General features: G+C 44.1%; 1 protein-coding gene across 2 annotated transcripts; it reads left to right on the forward strand.

The window, feature by feature from the left end:
• The first annotated feature begins 735 nt into the window (after positions 1–735).
• Positions 736–23,441, forward strand: epha2b (eph receptor A2 b). 2 transcript variants are annotated; one of them, XM_063463865.1, is made up of 17 exons: positions 736–853; positions 1,602–1,681; positions 3,142–3,790; positions 14,020–14,175; positions 14,533–14,877; positions 15,051–15,178; positions 15,474–15,645; positions 15,723–15,819; positions 16,548–16,603; positions 16,718–16,843; positions 17,563–17,760; positions 17,862–17,923; positions 18,087–18,296; positions 18,405–18,554; positions 18,686–18,879; positions 19,778–19,933; positions 21,306–23,441. In XM_063463865.1, exons 1-17 carry the CDS (start codon positions 769–771, stop codon positions 21,412–21,414), a joined length of 2,973 nt encoding a protein of 990 aa, XP_063319935.1. In that variant the 5' UTR covers positions 736–768; the 3' UTR covers positions 21,415–23,441. The 2 variants fall into 2 exon arrangements, with proteins under 2 accessions (XP_063319935.1, XP_063319936.1); XM_063463866.1 differs by having other exon boundaries at positions 17,563–17,748.
• The last annotated feature ends 600 nt before the right edge of the window (positions 23,442–24,041 follow it).

Here is a 24,041-nt window from a genome sequence, read left to right on the forward strand (position 1 = left end):
GAACTGAAGATCAAGACCTGTGCCTGAAGACCATCAAATCTGGAGAAGCTTGAGAGATTCATCAAAGAACAAGGAGCTGGAATTGCTCAGCAGACATGTGTTTAAAAAAAGCTGACTATTAGCATCAATTTTGACCCTGGTAGGTTTGGGGAGTTTTGTGATTTTTTTTTTTGAGTGTGCAAAGTAAAATAATGTAACTTTCAATCATGCAAACTTGGATGCTCTGTGTTTTTTTTTTTAACGGCATTAGGAAATATTAAAAAATTATTACTAATGTAATTTTCATTGGAGGGTAATAGTTCTGTCCTCTAACCCTCCTCTCTTCCAGAGGCTAACAGTGCTTTGCCCTTTTGGTGCAGTTTGAGGTTGATTGCACACAGAAATATTTCAGGTTTTCTCTGGAAACTTGCACCAGGCTGTACTAACTATGATAAGCTCTTTGAGATGTTCATGATGGTTCGTTTGTAATTATGAAATGTCCAACAGTCCCTAAGTGCCTCACCACCCCACTGCCTTTCACTCCCACCTCTGGAAACGCTAAACACACCATGCACACTCACTCACTCGCGCAAACACACACACACACACACACACACACACACACACACACACACACACACACACACACACACACACACACACATACATTCCAGCGGGCGGAGTCCGTGACGTGTCGTGCTGTTTGTGAATGAGCTGCAGCGAGCTGTGCTCACCTCTCAGAGTCCCAGCCAAGCCCAGGAGCGGAGAGAGGAAGGAAAAGTTTTCCAAATGGATTTCTTTGGTGGAATCAAACGTTATTTGTTTTCATACGTACTTCTCAATGGCATATTTATTACAATACAAACTAAAGAAGGTGAGTGACTTTTTTAAAAAAGCAAATCATTTAAAAACCTGGTTGCATTAAATCTTTCTGTGAGATTTTGCTTAAGGGAAGCACGCGTGCCATGCGGAACACCAACTTAAAAGTTTATTTTTTTAACAACCAGGAAATATTCTTCATGCTTTATGACAGTCCTGCACTGCTCTGTCTCTTTCTTTATTTCAATGTTTTATTTGGATAAAAAAAAAAAAAGAACTTCCCGGAGTTTGGTTTGATTATTAACCATCAGCAATGCTGACACTTCGTGTGCGCTGCAGTAAACCACGTCGCACCAGCAGGTGAAATCTGCGACAATTTGAGTGATCGCGCTGTGATTTTTTTTTTCCTTCCTCCCACTCATTCTCTATATTAAAGGAGGAATATATATATATATATATATATATATATATATATATATATATATATATATATATATATATTTTATCCCCATTATTTCAACACGCTGACTCGAGTATATCAAAGTTTGCTGGCATGTGGCAAATGAAAAGTCTAATATTCATGCAGCAAGCTGCCGCTCTTATTTAACTAAAATCTGATCGCTACTTTAGTCTAAGAGCAAAACTCCAACTTATTCATGGCTTCTTATTTACAGATATCTCTTCTGAAGAATCAAAAGTCAAATATTTGAACTTATTTCAAACCAAACTAAATGTTTTCTGGATATATATATTTTAAAATAGGTGCATTCTCACTTATTGAAATTGTTCTCGTGTCTCCACAGAAGTGCTTTTGGACATGAGGGCGTCAGGAGATGAACTGGGCTGGCTGACTTGGCCCTTAGATCAGGGAGAGAAGACCGGGGTGAGTAAAGCTCTGCTTTCTGGTTTCTCCTCTAGCTCCCACGTTTCCTGTTGGAATTTGCCTTAAGGACAAATCAGCATGGAGAAAATGCACGGAAAGGCTCCAGCTGAATGTAGACCCTCCAATTTGATGACATTTGACTATTTGACTCCTGTGGTTAGATGTGGAGTGGCTGCTGTGTGTGTATGTTTATTTTTTTGTTTTTGTTTTTAATGAAAATCAGTTAACCTTATATTCGATAGAGTAGCAGGATCCTATCAGGAACTGCATCCAAAGCATGTCTGGACTACACCAAGAGCTTAGGCAGACAGAATAGCTGCTAGCGCTCAACTGGGAATACTTGTGGCTTCTTGTGGTTTGAAGGCTTCAGCTCCAGAATTGTATGTCAGAGAGCAATTAACTTTTAAAGTTTGCAGCATGTGGTGCCTCTCTATTTTTTTTGGAGAGGATGGGTTTAGGATGGAGGGGAAAACGTAAACGTCTACATTTAGTGCAGTGCCCGGCACATTATTACACCAGTGTACTAGAAACATATAATGCCTTCCGATTGGGCTGCAGTTTCACAGTAATTGACCAGTCAGGCTCATGCAAATTCACAGCAAATGGCTTCATTTCATGTGCTGATGAGTCAAAGGCATGTGCAGGCGTGTTTGTGATGGCTCACCCAAATTTCTTGAAGAGAGAAAAAAAAAGAAAAGAAAGAAAACCTTTACATAAGTTTCACTTTTTCATTAATCAGCCTCAGGTGTTTTAAAGGCCCCTCGTAAAAATTGTGAAAAATGTTCACCAGCTGTTTTATAGATGTGTCGGTTCTGCTGCTGCACATCAAGTTTATATGCACAGCCACACAATCGGCCAGCTAAGCACATTTTTTTTATTTTTTAATTAATAGGACAGGGGCTACATGCAGAGACTAAACCACAGCCTCTGTCTCCGTGGGGCCAGTTGTTTCTCAGGAGCCAAGGTTTTGTTAAAACTTGCTGTCACTTTTTTTTTTCGCCAGAAATATTTGTGGCACCATTTAGTATGCAAGCAGCAAAGCTATTTGGGGAACATGCCAACAAGTAGCCAGAGGAAAAAAAAAAAGAAGGAATTGGAAATAATTTGGTATCTTTGCAATGTCAGAAATGCTCATGCTCATCAGCCCCTGAGGTTTGCTGTATTGTTATGCTGCTCGTAAAGTGCACTTTTCCATGTCCCAGAAATGTGTTATTGCTGTGAAGCTGTAAAAATATTCACAGGGAGTAATTAGCAATTTGTGGAGCATGGCTTCCCTGACACACACTCATACCGTTCATACAGTAGTACAATAGCTGAACCCTTATGAGGAGTGCAATGGAGCCTTTTTCCTTTGCTGCCCTGGTAGTTTTGGTTTGCACATGCTTATGGGCTGCCCAGGGCTCAGTGTTCGTACCTCTTAACCTTTTTCGCTTGTGTGTGTGTTTGTTTTTATTCTTCAGTGGGAGGTTGTCCAGAGGACTCTAAATGGCTCTCAGTTCTATACGTACTCCATCTGCAATGTGGAGGAGCGTGAGCAGGACAACTGGCTGCGCACCACCTTCATCCAGCGGCATCCATTGGCCTCGCGGGTTTTTGTGGAACTTAAGTTTATCGTACGCGACTGCAACTCTTTCGACGGAGCCTCGTTAATCTGCAAGGAAACCTTCAACCTCTATACGTCCGAATCGGATGCAGATGTGGGCACCACCTTCCGCAAGAGCCAGTTTAAGAAGGTGGCCACCATAGCTCCGGATGAGATCACCGGTAAAAATGAAATGCACATTAACACAGAGACGCGAGTGGTGGACGGGCTGTCTCGAAAAGGTTTCTACTTGGCTTTTCAAGACATCGGAGCCTGCATCGCTCTTCTCTCCGTCAGGGTCTTCTACAAGACCTGCCCGGGCACCATACAGAATCTCGCCACGTTCCCCGAGACGGTGGCCGGAGGTGAGAACCAGCCACTTACGGAAGTGAGCGGGGTATGCGTGGATAACGCAGCCAGTGAGGAGTCACCTCGCATCTACTGCACCGAGGAAGGGAAGTGGGCGGTGCAGGTTGGACAGTGCCAGTGCAAACCGGGCTACGAAGAGGTCAAAGACGCATGTCAAGGTGAGCACATGCGATTGAGTCTCTGGAATTCTCAAAGTCTTTCTGTCTACAGGCGCTTCATCTGGGTGTAAACCAGGATTTGCTTCCCAGGAGAGTGTGCTTTTTAAAGCACCCATCCAGCATTAGTCACTATTTACCTTTATTTTAATTGCCACGGGGTGTAAAACAGGCCTGGATGGCAGAGTGTGGATCTTCATGATGGGTATTATTATTGTAATTCAATGGAATTCTGCCTTTGGCTAACATGGTTTTTTTTGCAATGGAAGGAATGTTGGGGCCTACTTGTACATGCCCTGGCATTATCCCTGACCTTGAACTGATACCTGTAAAATTAGGAAAAGTGTTTTTGGGTTTCGCTATGACTAAGATGTGCAGTTCTGAGGAAAGGGTCATGTGAAGCACTTTAAAGCCTTTGTGATATGGAGGCTTAAGTTGGGAGAAGAGGTTTCGAGTCAGGTTGTACTTGACTTATGCATTTTTCATCGCTGGTGAATCTCATTTGGTAACAAAAAATATTTGAAAACGTATCTTTTAAATAAAGAAACCTTTTGGTTGGAGTCACGCTCAGCTTTCAAATCACATATTTTAAAGTCTTGCTCAAGCACATGGCCTTTCATGGTTCAGGGCTTACAGCATGTTGCGTCAGGTTGATTTCCTGCCACCTCATTATCACCTGTTCTCGTTATCTTTTGAGTGTGATATGTTGTCCAGTGATACATCTGTCCCTTTGCCTTTGTAGTCGTGGTGCAGTTGTGCCTAAAGTCCTGCAAAAGAAGGGTTTTATTATTGCGGTGAGGGCTGTCAGAGTGACTGAAAGTGATCAAAGAAGCCGGGAGGCTACTGTACTGTGATGGATTAGCATCTTTAAAGATGGTTTGGGGAGGGGGGGAAGTGGGAGGCAGCAGGAGGAAGCTTTTTGAGCCTCACTCACTTTGTTCATATCAAGCGTCACAGAGCGCAGAAGCCCTCCTCTTATGTGTGAACGGGCAAGTTGGATGCATGTCCCCCTGTCTGCATCCATGTCTTGATCCTCCTCCCTCTGTTGTCACAGATTTACTGAGCTTCCACTGTGGGGTGTGTGTGTCTGACTTTAGCAGTGTATATGAACATATTGCACAGAGCGGCATGCAAGGACCTGTTCAGATCCGTTTCCATAACTGAACACCTGAAGACTCAGGAGCCTCATTCTCTGCTGCTCGTGACACTTGCTCGTACCCACCCACATGCCTGACCTGAATCACTTGTATACGGGTATGAATACCTCTAATCGTCATCTGAAAGACATTTGGGGGCAGCGGTTGTAAAACCACCTGTGGCTCTGTAACAGATCTACTTTCCCATTTAGTTTCCCCACCAGTGGCAAAGCGCTGTTTTAAAAGCGATGACGTTTTCTGTCAGTAGATCATTTTTAGCTGCAGGAAAGTGGCAGGTAAGATGATTAGGGAGGAGAAGCAGGAAGGAATGAGAGGGGGGGGGGGGGTCATGCAAAAGCGAGAAGCTGTGTTTAGAGGAGGGGGCGTGATTTCTTTTCTTTTTTTTCATTTTTTTTAAATGGAGAGAGGAGAGGAATGTAAAGGTAGGAGAACAATGGAGTGCTGTGTTTCCCACCGCATGGCCGGTGGAGCACACCTCCACCTCCTCTCCCTCGTGGTTGATACATTCCTGATCGGTTTGCTGAGGAGGAGCCTTCCAGCATTACTCCAGACCTGTGGAATTCCCAGGAGGGGGAAGAGCAGCTCCGGGTCGAGCCCTCACATAAAGATGACTAAACAAAGAACCCCCCCCAAGGGGGGAAAAAACTACCAGGATGAAGTTAAATGAGAGGCCTAAGATGCATGAGGGCAGTTGCAGATGAAGGTGGAAATGAATCACAGAGCTGCAGTGTGGGCCAAGATGAATGGTTCAGAGAGCTTAAAGTGGAATATCCTACCGACGCACAGTTAATCATTCTCCCCGCTTCTTTCCTGCGTGGAGCGCTGTTACGGGAGAAACCACAAAACTTCAATTGTGGCGCTTTTTCGTACTTGGGTTGAAAGTTTCCATGTTCAGCGATGTGTTCACTCACTTTTATGACTCCTCGCTCCTCCTGTGGGACCTGTTAAAGTAGAAACCTGTGACTTCATCTGGTTTTTGTCTCCCGTCTCTTCATCACAGCTCCTCACTGTGGTACTTTTTTGGCTTGGAGATCGCTCTCTGTCAAACTGTACCGCAGGGATCTTTTTTTCCCCCCCTTTTCTTTTCTTTTCTTGGTTTGTTTTTAAAATTGGGACACTTTTAGATACTTTACAAGTGTATATTTTGTAAAAAAAAAAAAAAAATCTCTTTTTACATTTTTTTTAATTAAGCTTTTTATTTAATGCTTAAAAATTGTATTTAAAAAACCCCACTTAATCTAAACTGTAAATGGAGCACTGAGGAAGCTTTCTTTGATTGTTTTCCTTCACCATCTGCTATGGATCAGGATGCTGTGGAAATAAACTTTGCTTTTTTTTTTATTCTGTGGGGGGAAAAATCACAACTTTCTTTCAATTACCTGGTCAGTCTTTTAAACCTCAACACTTTCCCCTTGTGACTCACTTTTGACACTGACAGTTTTCCTCTGCAGCCGATCACGCCCTTCCTTACCCACAGTCCTCCCTGGCACAATACAACGGCATACCCGCTGAACCTCCTCAAAGGATCACAGCTGGTCCTCTGGTTATTGTGTGTAAGTGCCCTGGTCCACACCTCATCGGTCGCTCTAAAGCCTCAACAAATAAGGCCTAATCCCATATTATGGTTTACAGAAGACGCTATAGAAAAAGAAAAAGACACGCAGTGTGGAATATTTGGACTGCTGAGGGCACTTTCGGTGGAACAACTGTTCCCCCGAGTTCCAGTAAAGTTCCGACTCCTCTCTCCAAAAAGGTTCCAGTAAACCATTTTCTTCCCCCCCCCCACCTCCTGCTCTCTGAGTCCGTGTTTCCGAGCTCGTCCTCAGCTGATGTAACAAACAGTTGGTGACTGTTGTAATTGTGACTGCATGCTGTGGTGAGTGATTTGTATGGGTAGTAATTGACTTGGGTGTGTTTAGTCTTTTTAAGCAGAGTAACTACTGGTTCTGCTTGCTTTTTTGCCTTTGTGCAATCTCTCTTTTTACCGTCCTCTGCCCCCTCTCTCCCAACATCCTCCCTGTCCCTGAAGAGTCTTTCTATTTCAGCCTCAATTTTCCGCCCTCTCATCTCGTATTTATTTAATAGTTTCTCATCTCAGCGGATTATTTGCATCGTCATTTTATCGCAATTTACTCCCGAAATGCGCACTGTTGCAGAAGCTGCCCCAAGTACAATAAACTTACAGACAAACAAGAAGTCTTTCCTCCACGTCTTGTGTTCATGTCTCCTGTGAAATCACTGAGTGGCTGTTATTACTGGCCGGGGTTCAGGTCATGAATATGACACCAATAGAGTTTAAACATCCCGTTTCACACGGCTATGATGGGACTATTTAGACTGTGTACAATTCTCATCTCAGCCCTTGATAAATACATTTCTCCGCAAGTGGCTCGTAAAGATAAATAGAAGCTAAATTAGAACAATTCTGCCAATGGGAGAGTTTTTAGTGGACGGGGAGAGGAATAAACAACTGGCTTCATGTAATGGTTAAGCCATAAACATTTGATGGAAGTAAAATATTTAAAAACAAAATACTTGCTCTGGCATTTGCAATCTAAAATATCAGAGATAGACACTTCAGTAGATGTAAATCTTTTAATCTGGTTGCGCTGAGAGCCAGCTGGTTCCTCATGGTGACTGCAAACTTATTAAAACAAAGGTGTTGTGCAATTTCACTCAATCTGATGGTGACTGTGCAAAGACGTGAACACGGCACCACTCCTCAAGATGACAGGGATTTCATTTAGCTGGCTTAAAGTGGATTTTACACAATGGAATCATCTCACTCCTGCAGGATAATCCCCACACTGAAATTTTCTGCTCTACCAAACTCCTTTAACCTTTGATCCCTGTGGCTGATCTCCAAAATAGGGGAAAAAAAGGGGAAAAATTGCTTAAGTCACAAACTCGTTGGACAATGCTGTTCATTTAGATGCACAGTCTAGATATAACCTTGGCTATAAACCCACTGTGATTATACTGATTTACTTTGGATTTCTCAGATCTTACGCCAAGCTAACGTCTGCCTAGCGGGCTGAACTTGAGTGAGCTGGTTAGGTAATGGGGGTGGGGGTCGACTTTCAAGTGGTGTCATGCACAGTCTTGTTGGGCCACGCTTGTAGCGAGCAGAACACTGGCAGTTAATTCAAACAAGATGACAGAAAATGTAGCACGAGTCTTTAATGTGGACTGCAGCTAATCATACTACTGTGGTTTAAAAAGTGTGACTCGTGTTGCGGTTGAGCCGTGGGGCACTTCATGATTTTATTTCAAAAATATGTATATACTTTTTAAAAAAAAAAATCTAAGATGAATACCTAACCCTACAGTGGCCCTGAGAGGTCAAACCAATTGCAACTCAAGAAAACACCAGCAAATAGAAACACACAATGGAAGTTAAATAAAACTCAACAGTGTTTTTGCGGAGACATTAACATGACAGAACAGTTGGGGTGTTGTGAGGGCGAAAAACTTGCAGGTAATGCATGTTTTAATTCATATAATACTGTAGATACATGTTTGCTATTAGCCATTTCCTGTTAGCTTACTTCCACAGCTGTTCCATCACATTATTTTCTCCCCCCAAAATTTGGGAGTTTTTCTGCACAGGCTTTTTTCTATTTCCGTTGTGTTTTATTCAACTTCCGTTGTATTTTGTGTACTTTTTGCAGCTTTTTTCTCTTTGTTGGTCTTTTCTTAATTTGCAGTGTGTTTGAACTCTCAAGGCCAGCATACAGTACTAACCACTTAAAACACTTGCTGAAAATTCAGTGAGTTCTAATGATTTTAATTGTAGGCAGACCTCCTGCCTCCGAAACATTTAGGAGATGTGCACTGTAACAATATGGCAGCCACATTAAGGTTTAGCTAAGCGAAAAATGCAGTTGTAGTAACTTGAACGGCAGAATTAAAGACCAAAGTCTCACACGTCGTCCAAGTTAAATGAAGGAGTTAGTAGGCAGTGGACCAAACAACTGTGAGGCACATGAGAGGGAAGCCCAGTTTTTGAAACCTAAAAAATGTATAGCTTTGCATCTACAGTGTAATTAGCACAAGTGGTTTCCATGTGTATTTTATTATTTATCATTAAATAATTATATGAACATTGAGGCACTGAGAACAGTGCTAGTTTTTGGATGTTCAGCAATCCTCATGTCATGGAAAACCAAAACAATGAGTGAAAAATGGGGGGAAAAGGTTCTTTAGAACTAACGGGAACTGTTTACTTTTCGTGTTCGTCATGACAAACAAGTGTTTTTGATTTACACGTAGTGCTGTGAATGTATTTTTAAAAAATTGATTAGTGCAGCTTTAATCGGAGTCCTCAACATTCTGACCAACACAACCAATTTGTTTTTGCAGTCGCCTTATTTAGTTTCCAAATGTCCATTGGCCCAAACAACTGACCCTTAGCAATTTTTAGCTTTTTAGTGTGTGTGTTGGTTGTGGTGGGGAAGTTGGGACATATTTCCTCTTGGTGACATTCCTGAGCCTGCAGGCTGTGTGTGTGTAGGAGCCGATGTGAAGCGCATTGTATTGTACTGCTGGTGTGTGAGGTCAGCACTTTCCTTCCCCCATGTCAGTCAGTCACCCCCACCTCCCCCAAGAACAACACACCACCCACCCGCCCTTCACTGCTAACAGGACGAGCCCACAGCGGAAACCGGAGGTCACCTAATCCCTTGGTGACTCCCCAACCCGTTGGCTCAGGGCTTTCCATTGTCGGTCGATGCCGAGCGGCCTTGCTCAGCCGCTTTCCATTTCGTTGTCCTCCCTGATAACCTTTATTGTTTATTGGTGCATTTCGGTCTCATTTTGGCCACTTCCCCTAGCCAGGAAGCAGACAGTGATCAGCATCCAGCGTGTTACCTGTTGGCTTGTTGTGGTGTAGTAAAACGGGTGTCGCGTTTGCCACCTGATCGTCTGGCTCTACCAAGCAGCTTTGCAGAAAACCACTGGAAGCTGTCTGTGTTGGATCACCTCAACCAGTACTGGTTTCTTCGATGCATCTGCAAAACTTTAGAAACGCTGAGCACATTTCGTGTCTGCTTGACTCGACCTTTCTCTCCCAGTTTTCCTCCTCCTGTCAGTGAATCTGGGTGGACAAAGGGAGTGAGAGGCGAAAGCAGATCGGGGAATTTATTGTGTTTGTTAGCAACCCCAGATGAAAGCCTGAGAGCAATTGTAAAACAGATGTAATGCCCTTACAGCTGCTCCATTGGTCAGATAATCCCTTTGACTAATGCTTCTCTACCCACCACCCCCAACATGCACACATGCACACTCTGCTCTCAGCCCTTACACCTTTACTGCCTTCTGCTGCTCTCCCCTCCTTTACCTCAGTGACACCCCCCCTCCCCAGCTCAGATTACCAGTTCACCTCCTCCAACACAGACCCCCATTGTTCCACTACCTCCGAGTACCCCAAAATGCTAATGACATGTTGTCACCCTACATACAAACAAAATGACATGACATATTGCAATTACAGGTTTGTCCCAAGGTGGGGAAAAACAGGGGGATGGGGAGTGTAATAAGAAGACAAGGGTACAGGCAAATGCCTTCAGTTATACTCGGGGAGCCATTCTGATTAAGATCTAGACATTGCATTTATTTCTTGGTTGGTATTATTTTTGCGAGATGTTTTTTTCTTTTCTGTTCACTGGCCCTAGTTCTGAATTTATCCTTTCTCTCTCCCTCCTCCTCCTCACTGCGAGCATGTGTTTGTTTTACTTGGCCACTGACTCCCTGTAAGCCATGCACAGTTTAACTCACAACTGCCCTGAGGCAGACATGACCTTACTGCCTTTAAAAAGCCCTGCACTGGCTTCAACTGTTGGGGGACCAGGGGGGTTTCCCCTTACCATGTGCTGCCCGAGTCCTGAGGGCCGATTCCTGTTGTTGAGCCACCATGTTACCCATTCATCCATCTTTCCGACCGTGCATTCATCATTTCGGCATCTCCATCCATCTTAACTTCAGCTGACAAGCCTTATGGGGTGGCCATCGGAGGCTCCCACTCCAGAGCCACTCAGGCTCCCAGCAATGTAGCGGGCCCCTGCACTCACTCTCAATAAACAAACACAGAGCCACTCGAGGCACATGGGGCCTCTCAAATGACAAACAGTTCCTTTCTTTGTAGCTACAGGGAGGGGAAAAATGGCCAGTCTAACTTTGTGAAATGTTTCAACTCTGAAGAAGCTGGCTGAGAGACATTTGTATACACGATCATTCATCTAAGGAGCCCCCCCCCCCCTCTCTTTGTGGGTTTAGTGCCTCTGTTCGTGTTGGGTCAACACATTCTGGCTTCCTTTTGGGTTATTATTCTGTCTCAGGTCTCTGGTAGCCACAGCGGCGGTTCTTCTCCTGGTCACGCTCCCCTTATGCTTCCATGCTTTGATTGGCTGCTTTAGGAAGGAAGTCTGCGTCAGTCTCACACTTCCTGTTTCCTGTTGTGTCCAGCAACAATCCAAAGCCCCTCTCTCCACCTTCTCCGTGGAACAAGGAAGTTGTCTTTCACCGGTCTTTTCTCCTTTGTCGAGGAATCCTCTCATCAAATACCTCAGCAGAGAATCATCTACTTTCATTTACCGTCACAGTGACTCAAACGTTCATGATACACAAACTCCTTGACCTTTTTTTGTTACAGCGGAGACCTGGGCTGAAAATGAATCTGCTCTCAAGGCGCTCTGGTACAGGCCTCCTGTTGGGTGGTGTGCGCTGGAATGCATCTTGATTATAGAGGGGACTCGCAGAGTAAGGCCATCATCTCCGCAGGCCTGACCACGATGCATTGCAGCCGGCACTGTAGCGCCAAAAAGAGGCTAGTCCTCCTCTTTTCAGTTGCCATGTGGCATTCCGGCTATTCCCATCTGCAGCGCTTGGTTGTTTGTATGTTTTTTTTTCTTCTTTCAGCACTTGAATGGCATGGCATTCTCTTTGCCTGTTGGTCAGCGGTGAATAGCAATGTTAATGGGTTAGCTGGGAGGCTTTTTAGAGGCGACCGGGAGGAGAGAAAGGAGAGGAGGAAGGAATTTGGGGATTACGAGGAGGAGAGGTAGGGGTATGAATCGGGGTTTGAGGCAGCAGCTGTTCCCCCTTCTCAATGAGAGATTTCACCCTGCCCGGTCTCCTTTCTTTCTCCCCTCTTTTCTTCAGTCCTCAGCAGGATACAGTATTTCTTCTGTCCTCTTCACACCACCTCTCTCCTGCTTCTCCTGTCCTCTTGCCTCGTCTGCGTTAATGAGTAGCAGTAGCTGTTGGTGAAACAGCTGGCTGAGACAGAAACGAGGCGCTGTCTTGAGGGAGGATTGAGTAACGCGTAAGCCTGTTGGCCAAACTTTAAAAAAAACAAAACAAATGCCTCTAGCTGAGCGTCTTTTTCTGTCTTATAATCCTTATATAACACACACACCCGTTCACAACAGCGCAGCTCCCAACCCGCAAGGATCGAGAAAAAAACAAGCGAAGCTGGAGTGAAATGTGCGGTTTATTGAGGAAATCCCCTTGATATATCTTAAACAGAGCCACAGCCATGTGCTTTCTGTCTTCTGTGTGTGTGTGTGTGTGTGTGTGTGTGTGTGTGTGTGTGTGTGTGTGGGCACTTGTAGGTTTCAGATAAACTTTGACTCATTTCGACCTCAGCGAAAGAATTCTGCGTGAATCTGATTTTATCTTCATCCTCGGCTTTCCTTTATAAGTTGCCCCTGTTGGAACACGTACATTTTGCCTTTGATTTGAATGTTTTGTTGCTTTTCCTCTGTCAGCAGCGTTAACCACAGTCTTTGAATATCATGTACGGTTCTTACATTGTCTGATCTCTTTATTTCTAGCACCTCTTTTGAAATTTTTTATCGCTTGAACCTTTACAAGTGAGAAAATGTAAAGGTCTGTCAGTAGCTATTTACTCCAGGAATACAACTTGGAACAAAAGCAGAGATGTCTTTTTTTTGTGTTTGTGTATGTATATGTGTATGTATGTATGTATGTATGTATGTATATATATATATATATGTGTGTGTGTGTGTGTGTGAATAGTTGAACTGACTTAGCAGAGGGATGTGAACAGGTGACAGGCAGTGGACATAATCCCTGTTCTGATGTCAGATTGTCCCATGTGTCCAAGGCTGTGCTTTGCATACATGTATGTGTATTTTGTGCATGTGTTCGGTGCACACATGAACGCGTGTGTGGATGAATGTGCAACGGCGTGAGGACACGAGCGGCAGCAGGCGTTGGAATGCTCTCGCGGAGTTAATGGGGAGCCATCTCGTTTTCACTCCCCTTTATGGCATGCTCTCTCTGAGATTTCACACCACATTAAGTTCGTATTTCACCGCGGCTACGCACAGCTGGACCCCTACCTGCGTCTCTTTATTCCGAGTTGGACGTGTGAAATTGGGTGTCATCTTATCTAAGCGATACAGTTTCAAAGATCTGCATGTGGTTCTGTAAAAGGGAGAAAAAAAATAGAGAGGATGGATTGTCAGGCGCACGCGGATGCAGTTTTGGGCTGATTCTTGGTGTTTTTAATGAAAGCTGTTGCTTCCATTCCTCTCTCCCGTTGCAGCACTGAAAACCTAAGTATGGTGAAATGTGGCATAACTGGTTGTGCTTTGAGAGACAGTGAGAAGCCAGCAGTGGAGTGAGGGAGGAGGCGTTAGTGGTTGAAGAAGTAAAGGGCAGGAGTGCAGGCTGGGTTGGGCTCATCTGAGTATTTTAATAAGTAGAGCCAGCACCATGCAAACTCTTGCACATGTTTCCCTACAAAATATCTTTCACTTGGAGGTGGCTGAGGCTCGGGAGGTAGAGCAGGTCATCTGCTAATTGGAAGGTTGGATCAATCCCTGTCTGCAACCAGCAAATTACTGAGCCCTGTATAAATGTGACTTTTAGTCTTGACATGTCAACTTAGCCTGATTGTGTTGCACATGAGGTCAAAAGTTCACAGCATTGCTGGTCTATTGACGGGTGTAGAAAGGTCTGGAGAAACTAGCTTTGCATTGTCATTTGGGATGCTGCCTGAAGTCATTTGTTGTTCTGCTGCTTATGCAAATGTCGTCTTTGTCTCTGCAGAGTGTCGGCCTGGCTCTTTCAAAGCGGAGGCATCGAGTGACGCGTGCGAGCCATGTCCTGCCAACACCGATACGCTGGAACATGGAGCTGTGCTTTGTCCCTGCAAGGATGGCTTCTTCCGGGCCCCAACCGACCCCTCTACTGGACCCTGCTCAGGTGAGACCCGTGGAAGAAAAAAAAGAAACATTTGAAATGAGGATGTGTTTGCTACTCGGCCAGTGCAACCAGTGCCATTTCCACACGTGACCTTTCCAGTGTGTAATCAAAACAGACATTTTAAAAGTGACTGTGAATCCTTCAGGATGTGCAGGGGTGTGTTTATGGTTTTGAACTGGCAGCATGACTTTCAGCCGACACCGGACATGTTTAAAAGTTATTTTTATCAAACTTCTTTTCTAAAAAAAAGTATATTTCCAGTCATAGCTGAAAAAAAAATCCCACACATCTGGCATCCTGTGCTTCTCTTCTTTGTTGCTCTTAATGCTGCATGCATTTCCAACCTGTGCTCACCAGGCCCCCCCTCTGCACCACTCGATCTTTCGGCTTTCCGTCAGCCCTCCGTGGGAAGACTCATCCTCTCCTGGACCCCCCCTGAAGACACCGGAGGTCGTAATGACATCACCTACAGCGTGGAGTGCCAGCGCTGCGATGGGGTTGTGTGTCAGCCCTGTGGGGAGAGAGTTCGCTATGAGCCGGGGAGCACGAAGCTGACTGAGTCCAGGGTGTCAGTGAGCGAGCTGGAAGCTCACCTCAACTACACCTTCATCGTGCAGGCGCACAGCGGCGTGTCGCAGTTGGCTAGTGAGGCTCAGCGGCCACCATCCAGGAGCAATGTCACTATATTTCTGCAGTACACAGGTGAGCGCAGCTGATATGAAGCAGCAGTGTGGGGCTATCTGTGAGGTAGCGACAGCTCCACAGCTGTCAGATTTTATCTCTAAAGTCTACCTATTATTTTATCTATTGTTTCTTATATCCTCTCAGCTTTTCACATCACAAAAAACCCCTAATATTCTCTACCCTCTCCTTAGATCCCCCCCAAATTACCACAATGCGACTGGTGGGACGGACCTCCACCAGCCTGGCTCTTTCCTGGGATGTATCCCCTCGACCACGTGCCCAGCTTCACATCCGGTATAAACTAACTTACCACAAGAAGGTGAGCATCTTTTGTTTTTCTCACCAGGAATGCCCTGAAATCAAACTTTGTCTTATGTATCATTTTGGTTTTGTGTCAGTGTATGTGTGTTTCGCATGTTGTTTAAATAACAGATCCACTGGATCTATTTTGAGTATTCATAATTATCATCACGAGGCATAAATTTTCAAAATCAGACATCACCATTTTGGCCATAACCTTAAGCCACTAATTTAAATGCTATAAATGGCTGCAGGATCACGTCTTCTGCAGTAACACTGGCTGCTTAGATCACATTTCTTGCTCTGCCTCCCAGGATGATAACCTCGATAAGACTACCTACACCGTGCTCACGCTCGACAAGAACTCGGCGCAAATCAAAGATCTGGCCCCAGGCACGGCCTACCTGTTCATTGTGCAGGCCCTCGGCAGCGATGACAACTCCGAAGGCTCCAGAATGGAGGAGCATTTCGAGACCTTAACTGAAGGTACGGAGCAGAATCCCTGTACAAGTTTCACTAGTTTCATGCAGATGTGTGCGTCTAACCTTGTTTTTCTCTTCCAGGAAGCCCGTCTCAGAACTACACAGTCTTATTAGTGGCGGCAGTTGGGGTGGCGATGATGCTGATCGTAGTGTTCGCGTTCCTTTTCTTCCGCAGACGGTCAGTAAACGTCCCGCTCTGCTTCCCTTCCCTCCACTTTCTGTCTGCTAATCGGTCAGAATAAGTCCTCCTCCACCAGCTTCCTCCCTCATTCTTCTGCTTTTCCTTTTTGAGGGGCCTCCAAATGGCCCCCGCATTCATCTCTCCTCACCTCTCACTTTTTCTCTTCCTTTAGCCAGCTTTCTCTTTCTATTTATCTGGATTTGTGTCCCAGCATTCACTGGCGAGGAATTTGCGTTGAATGTGCCTTGTCATTGCTCAATGGTGATATTCTAGTGAGTGTTGGGTGGGTGGTGGGGGGGCCCTTGAAAGGAAATTTGCCCAGAGTGGTACATTGTTGGTGATAAGAGGGGCTTGGTTCTTTCTGCACCAGGCCACGGGTACTTTGTCAAAGGTGACCCGGGTCTCTGCTGTAGCAGATTGTACTGTAGCCCGCCTGTCTACTTCCCTCCCTCCCCGCCTGCTCGTCTGTCTTTCAGTCTTTAAATCAGCTTTGCAAACACAGCCTATCGACAGCCGCTATCAAAGGGCCACTTCTTTCTGAATGGATGCATTGCAGCAGTGTTGGTATCCTTCTGAAAGCCTTAGAGCAAAAGAAAAATTGCTACAAAGGTTGCCATGTGCTCTTGATGTTAAAGGAGGGAAATAATAAAGAGATAAAGTAGGGCATTAATTTGCAGATGGATTTTTTTATTTATTTATTCCTTTTTTGTTGTTGTTGTTTTTAGAAAAAGGAACTCTCACACCAGGCAAGGACCAGAGGACACGTACTTCTCCACCCCAGGTAAAAAAAAATAAAAATTCTCCCACCTTTCTGTCTCATTTCAATGAATTGACTTGATTTATTTGTTGACCTACAATAACAGTGTTTGTTGTTGTTTCTTCCTTTGGTTGACAGAACAATTGAAGCCTCTGAAGACCTACGTGGATCCACACACATACGAGGACCCCAACGTGGCCGTCCTCAAGTTTGCCACCGAAATCCACCCCAGCCACATAACCAAACAGAAAGTCATCGGAGCTGGTGAGTGACAGCCCTGCTGAGACAGTCTGTTGTGGGTCTTAGCTCTGAGATGTTGAAAGATTTTTCCAATCCCCCAAATTCACTGTTTACATTGTGCATTTTCCACAGCTTAGCAGGGTGACTGACAGTGGTTACTTCAGTGAGATTAACATCCATTAGGCTCGCACAACAAGTTGAGACATTTTATTGTATGGCAACTTCTTGGCTGTGGCACCTTTTTTGTTGTGGCTCAAGTTGACAGCACACTTACACAAAAAAGGAACTGTTGCAAGAACGGTGTTTTGGAACGATATCAGAGCACCTTCCTGAGCGCTGTCGGCTTTTTTTTTCCATTTTCTGCCCCACATGATGATACGTTTACTCAACTGCGACCACCTTTTACCCTGTAAGCAAACGGCCTTTTCCAACACCCGCTTCCCACGACCGCGTGCCCCCCACCCATTCTCCTCTCGTGACAGCTGATTCCCATGCCCACCCCCCACCACCACCCTGAACTACAGGCTAATAAAACAACAACAGAGAGTCAGGCTCTGAGAACACACCTCTATAAGAGAGCCTCGGGCAAAACAGCCGCAAAGACTTCCTCATTTTCAATCTGTAGCACAGCCAAACCCCTGTGGGTAAAATCTTGAGATGTATCAGATGCATGTTCCAATATTGGGCATCTAGTTTTCAACTCAAGTGTCTGAGTGATGGTGTTTTTTCTTTTTTTGTTGCAGGGGAGTTTGGCGAGGTGTACCGTGGTATTCTGAAAGCGCCGGGGAGGAAAGAGGTGGCAGTGGCTATCAAGACACTGAAGCCTGGCTACACTGAGAAACAGAGGCAGGACTTTCTGAGCGAGGCCTCCATCATGGGCCAGTTCACCCACCAGAACATAATTCGCCTAGAGGGAGTGGTTACCAAATGTAAGGGTTTCTGTGAGTTTGGCCGCTTTTTTTTCTAAGTTTTGTATGTTTCAGCTGTTTTGGTGCAATGGAAAGATGTGTAATTTATTATTCTTGGTGGCTTCTTTGTGCAGTTAAACACGCCATGATTGTAACTGAATACATGGAGAATGGAGCTCTGGATAGGTACCTCAGGGTAAGTCCACAACATACAGTTTGTACTAATGCAACTATCTCTGTGAGTATAGCCACAAAGAAGCTGTTAAAAACACAAGAACGAGCTCTAAAGTTCAGAGTTTGATCCTTTTTCTGTTTTGTTTTTTAAATTATTATAATTACTGTTTTGTTTCTTACACCAGGACCATGATGGTGAGATTTCTTCCTTCCAGCTGGTGGGCATGCTGCGTGGCATCGCTGCAGGCATGAAGTACCTCTCTGACATGAGCTACGTCCACCGAGACCTGGCTGCCCGCAACATCCTCGTCAACAACAACATGGAGTGCAAAGTGTCTGACTTCGGCCTGTCCCGGGTGCTGGAGGACGATCCTGAGGGGACGTACACCACAAGTGTGAGTAGATGTGGGCCTTCCTGAGAACTTTTCTCCAGCCAGAATCATCTTACCATGTTTTAAAGATCTGTTTCTTACCGTTTTTTAACTTTTTTTTTTCTCGCATAGGGAGGTAAAATTCCGATTCGCTGGACAGCTCCAGAGGCAATAGCATACAGGAAGTTCACCTCGGCTAGTGACGTGTGGAGTTTTGGCATAGTCATGTGGGAAGTTATGGCTTTTGGAGAAAGACCTTACTGGGACATGAGCAACCACGAGGTATGTGCCAGACAAGCAAACTTCATAGAATTTAAAAAAAAAAAAAAACAGACCACAAAGTTTGAAGAACCCTGCCATTTTCAAGAGAAAAAACAAACAAAAAAAGGGCTAATGAGATCAACTGTTTCCAGGTGATGAAGGCCATCAATGAAGCTTTCAGGCTCCCGGCACCTATGGACTGTCCCTCAGCCGTTTACCAGTTGATGCTGCAGTGCTGGCTCCAGGATCGCGCCAAGAGGCCACGTTTTGGAGACATAGTGAGCCTGCTGGACAAGCTGCTGCGCAGCCCAGAGTCCCTGAAGACCATTGCAGACTTTGACCCACGGTAAGATTTATTTAAACACTAGGCAGAGGGCTTATAGTGCATATTTTTCTAGTGCTGACTCTACAGTGGCTGCCACTATCAGCAACCAGTTCTTGGAAAGAGCCCTTTAACCAAAACATTTGGCAATACAATAATAATATAAATTACTTTTTTTTTCCTCCTTCTGTCTCATTTATGTAAACGTCCTTTGAGCTCTTTCAGCTTCCCTTCTGCTAGATGTTAAGACAGAGCCATGCAATGTGCATTGAAGACTATGCACATTATTATTATTAACAAGTCTGTCAGGGAAATGACTCTGTTTATTTAATAAATGAAGGCTTTTTTTTTAACAGTTTGACTGATGTGTGACTGGACTTTTGTCACAGGCATTTTAAAATGTGACTAATCTGACTCGATGCTCAGCTCAGAGTTGGCCGTCTGACTTCGGACTCAACCTTTCCTGGCTTCAAAAGAGAGCTTTAGGCAGCAGCTGAACCATTAAGTTTAATTTTACAAAATTGCATGATGTTTAAGGTCAACCGGGGCAGGGGGAGTGTTAAGATGTCATACTTAAAAACATCAGGACACACTGACACCTTTGCTGCTGGGCTAATGGAAGAATTATGCGTGCACTCCTTTTAAAGGAAGACTAAAGGGTTTTTTTTGTTGTTGTTGTTTGTTCTTTTGTTTTTGATGTTTTTTGTGTGTGAGAATACATACTTTCACCTTTGTGAAAAAGCATTAGAGCCAGAAACGGTGAGAAAGGACAAAGGATGCCACACTATCTTTCGCCCTAACTCCTCCGACTGGTTTTTATCACCAACGGGTTTCCTGCACAGTAATTGCAGTTCAGTCATCAGCCTTTGTTGTGGGGAAAGCCTGCTGATTATTATCATTTGGATCCATTTTACTTTACCAGCGTATCCATCCGCCTGCCAAGCACCAGCGGCTCAGATGGCTCTCCCTTCAGGTCGGTGTGTGAATGGCTGGAGTCCATCAAGATGAGCCAGTACAGCGAGAACTTCACCTGCGCCGGGATTGTCACCATGGAACAAGTCCTGCAGATGAAAACTGAGTAAGTGTGACATGATATTAAAGTAGCAGTTATCTTATTTGCTCACAGGTTTTAAGATTGTAGATCCAAAAATTGCACACTTGTGTTTTTCCTCCCAGCCCCTGACGGACTTCTCTCGGGCAGTTCGTGTATCTGTTTTCCCAAAGATGTTAAGTTTTAACAGCCAGCAAAATAGTTTGCACTCAATATAATCGCTAGCCTCGGTTACAACTTAAGAAATGTTTGAGATGGAAAATTTAATCGAGGGAAGGAGAAGAAGTGGGGCTCATTTGTGGTCGGCTGATGGTGGTGGCTTGTGGTTACTGCAGTTCTTATTTTTCTTGCCCTCCTCCATCCTTTCTCTCCTCCCTCCCTGCACCCACTCACACCCGCTGCCCTGGACGGCACTTTTACTCGAGCCCCTAAAAAACCGCCAGTTTTGCCTGTTTAGATCGGAGGCCTTTTGTGGCTTCTTCAACATTAAAGTAGGGGAAAGAGGGGGGGAGGAGGGAATAGGCTGTAGAGGAGCAGCAACTAGAGGAGATTACTGAATTGAAATGGATGGATGTGATTTCTGGAGAGATTGAAGAGGTGCGCTCAGAAAGTACTCCCTGAACTCATCACAAGATGGTTGAGGCAATTAGATCTTCCCCGACTCCCCCGATTACAAAAGGGGTAATTTAATGAGATGAACTCAACGTTTCGGGAAGAAAGGCTTAGTGAAGCATATAATATAAGGTTGCTTTAGGTCTATAACGAGGGCCAGAGCATTTTCTAACCACATGACCAACCAAAAATGAACCCCGGCACACCCCATTCTGCCACGATGTATATATGTAGGTCTTGATCTTGGGAAGATGGGCAGACTGTGAAGCAGAGACAAACCCTTTTGAAGTATTTGTCATACAGTATGGTGTGATTTCACGGCCCCATGTTTCCATCTCGGGGCATCTGGTAGCACTCTTGGAAAACCAGCAGTTATTTACAACGCGCCCTCTGCTTGCCAGACAACTGATTCATCGTCAGCAGGGAGAATCCTTGTTAAGTAATTAAGGCTGTAATTAAGGCTTTGACTTTAGACTGCTGCGTTGCAGGGCTTTTGCAGGTTCGCGTCGTGCGCTCGTCGAGCCCCCTGTGATGTCCTTTTTATTTTTCTTATGAAAGATGAATCAAAGCCTTGGCAGATTGCACACTTGGAAAGCATCCCACGTAGGCATGAATCGGTTCAGCTCCGGGCTGGCATTTCATCACGTCGAATGAGTCAGTGATTACTTCAAGGCTCGAGAGGCAGGAAGGATGTGCGTGAAAAGTGTTGGAATGTGGCCAGACTGTAAATCCATGTGGCGCTTCTCTTATATATCCTCCTCGGTGTGTGTGTGTGTCTCTTTTGCAGGGATATTAAGAACATTGGAGTGAGGCTGCCTGGACATTTGAAAAGAATTGCCTACAGCATCTTGGGCTTAAAGGACCAGACCAGCACACTGAGCGTGTTTGCAGTGTGATCCTTATAATGAAGGGAATTCAAATCAGGCACTGCAGCCGGCAGCCCTTTGAACTCTAAACGGAGCTGGAGCACTACTGCGGGGATGGCTTGGGATCATCAGAATCAAGAGGACTGTGCCATCCTTTCAGGCTGACTGAATAAGACTAGCTTACTGTACATTTTTTCTGATTTTTTCTTATCTACAGGGAATGGAGCAAATACACACCGACAAATATATCAAGTAGACTCTGTATATTTGAATATCTATTTTTTTACTATCCATAATTTCTGTACAGATGCAATTTTATCTTTTTTTCTCCATCTTTTTTTTTCCATTTACGGTTCATAAAACAGTCTACTCCTTGGAATGCTTTACACAAATCGTACCCTGAGCTTGTTGTATCCAGTACCAAACAAACAAGCGAAGGCACAGTTAAGGTGTGATCAGCCTTTTTGTTGTGACTGTGGTCGGCAGTGATGTCACAAAATCTTCCTTTAATTGGCACCTTGCTCCATTTCCTGTTAGGCCGGCCGGTGAGGACGGAGCGCCGCAGTGGCTGAAATGAGCTTGAGCTGGCCCAGAGTTAAAGAGATGGTGTTGCCTGGGTGCATAAACACAGATGGACCTTGTGTTTTTACTGGCCGCCTCCTGGCCGTGTGCAGAAATTAAGCTATAATCTTATAAGTGATGTTTATATGAGGAAAAAAAAAAAAAGAGAGGACATATGTGAGGTACTCTATGTATACAGGATCTCTTCCCCCCCCCCCCTTAGTTTATAGGAACGAAAACCTACAATGAAGCACTTGGATCGAAGAATCAGGAATTGCAATAAAAAAGGCCGCTACACTCCAGAGTTCCACTCAAAAGTTTCTATTGGAATGCAGCACGTTTGTTTGTAGTGTGCCGGCAAATGAAGAGGGAAGTAAAAAAAGAAAAGAAAAAAACATACCCTGGGAAAAAAAATGGGGAGGATTAAATAATGAGTGGTTGTGGTTGAGACAATTTCACACTAAATAATAGTTTGGTTTGCAATTTCAATGTCTCCTTTAGTTTTGTAAAAGCTTTACAGACATTCGTTCATATTCTTGTTGGTTTGGGTAACACGTCGACTGGATGAAGCTCTATGAATAGACAGTTGCTTGATTTCCGACATTTAAAGACTTTATTTTTTTGTTAAAGTGCCTCTTTCTAGGAGATTAGCGAGAGTTTGCTTCCGTCTATATAAAAGAAGCAGCTCTATAATGTAGTAAGTAGTGGATAGTGGACAGTGTGCCCAAGTTCTTTTAATTGATGACTGCAATGCGTTGTGTTACTGATGTACACCTTCCTTTACTTGAATTTTTAATGTATTTTCAAAGTGTATCTATGATTCTGTTGTAGCAGTTAGACACCCATCTTTGGAAAAGGGATTTTTTTATTACTGTGTTTAATTGGTTGCAGTTACATTTTGTATAGTTTTCATGATTTCGCTATTTACCAACTACCAAACGGATTATTTTTCTAAGTTCATCACTTTCCAAAGCAGCATCTCCTACTGTTTTTTGCTTTCTTCCTTCATCAAAGAGCAATTTCCTCCCTTTGTGCCTGTTGTTTTATACTGTATTTAATAGTGTATTTATTTTGAACTTGTATTTATTTATCCTGATAAACATTGAGCTGGGTTTATAATTGGAGCTTGCTCTCTTATTGTCAGTAATTAAAAAAAGGAAAAAAAAAAAAAAAAAGCTGTAATGCCCCCTTTTTTCATTCCTGGTTTCTTTTTACTGCCTTTGTTGCATTTGTGGAGCAATAAAGTCTTAAACTGAGTTTGGCAAAGCCTGTTGTATGATGGACATTAAAACAAGCAGAAGAATGTGTCTTTTAAAGGACGCCATAATGTTTTTACACCCACCTGGGTATGCTGATGCTATTGGGTGTTTTTAATTCTAGAGTTGGAAACTGTAATAAAAATCAGAGTGCTCGACTAACTCTGTGGAAATGGATTACAAGGCTGCTCCTGAAAATGTTTTACAGGAGTTATATGATCTAATCAACATTAAAAAAAATCTCACATTTAACCCTGATGCCTGCATTTATTAAAAACTTATCTGAGTGTAACGTGACATTTAATTACTTCTTGGGAAATGATCTGATGTGTAGTGCTGTGAAATTTTACAGTCATGTGAAAAGGAGAGTTTTCACTGGACTCTATGCAGTCCTGTGAAAAACTAAGAACACACTTACTGCTTCCATAGGAATTATGAGGGCAGGTAAAAGCCAGGTGCAACAAGTCGATGAGCTGATCATCAGTTGATCATGGAGGAGTCGTGATCTTGGCTTGTTTTGAAGCCACAGGACATGACCAACTTGCAGTCATTGAGTCAACCATGAACTCCGCTGTGTACCAAAGTATTCTAGAGTCTGATGTGAGGCCATCTGTGATGGCTAAAGCTTGGATTGAACTGGGTCAAGACGATGATCAGAACAGACTGACAGGAAAAAAACAAAAGTCCAGGTTTTGCAATTGTCTAAAGTGCTGCAGTGGGAAAGGAAGTTATGAGAGCTGTGCTTAGAGAAATGCCCACAAAGAGGCTAAAGTCGTATATAAAACGATCACATCAAGATATGGCTGCTCAATGTGGTTCTACAAGCTACTAAATCCTGGT

This window comes from Pelmatolapia mariae, linkage group LG20 (genome assembly GCF_036321145.2).
Source record: "Pelmatolapia mariae isolate MD_Pm_ZW linkage group LG20, Pm_UMD_F_2, whole genome shotgun sequence".
Taxonomy (NCBI): Eukaryota; Metazoa; Chordata; class Actinopteri; order Cichliformes; family Cichlidae; genus Pelmatolapia; species Pelmatolapia mariae.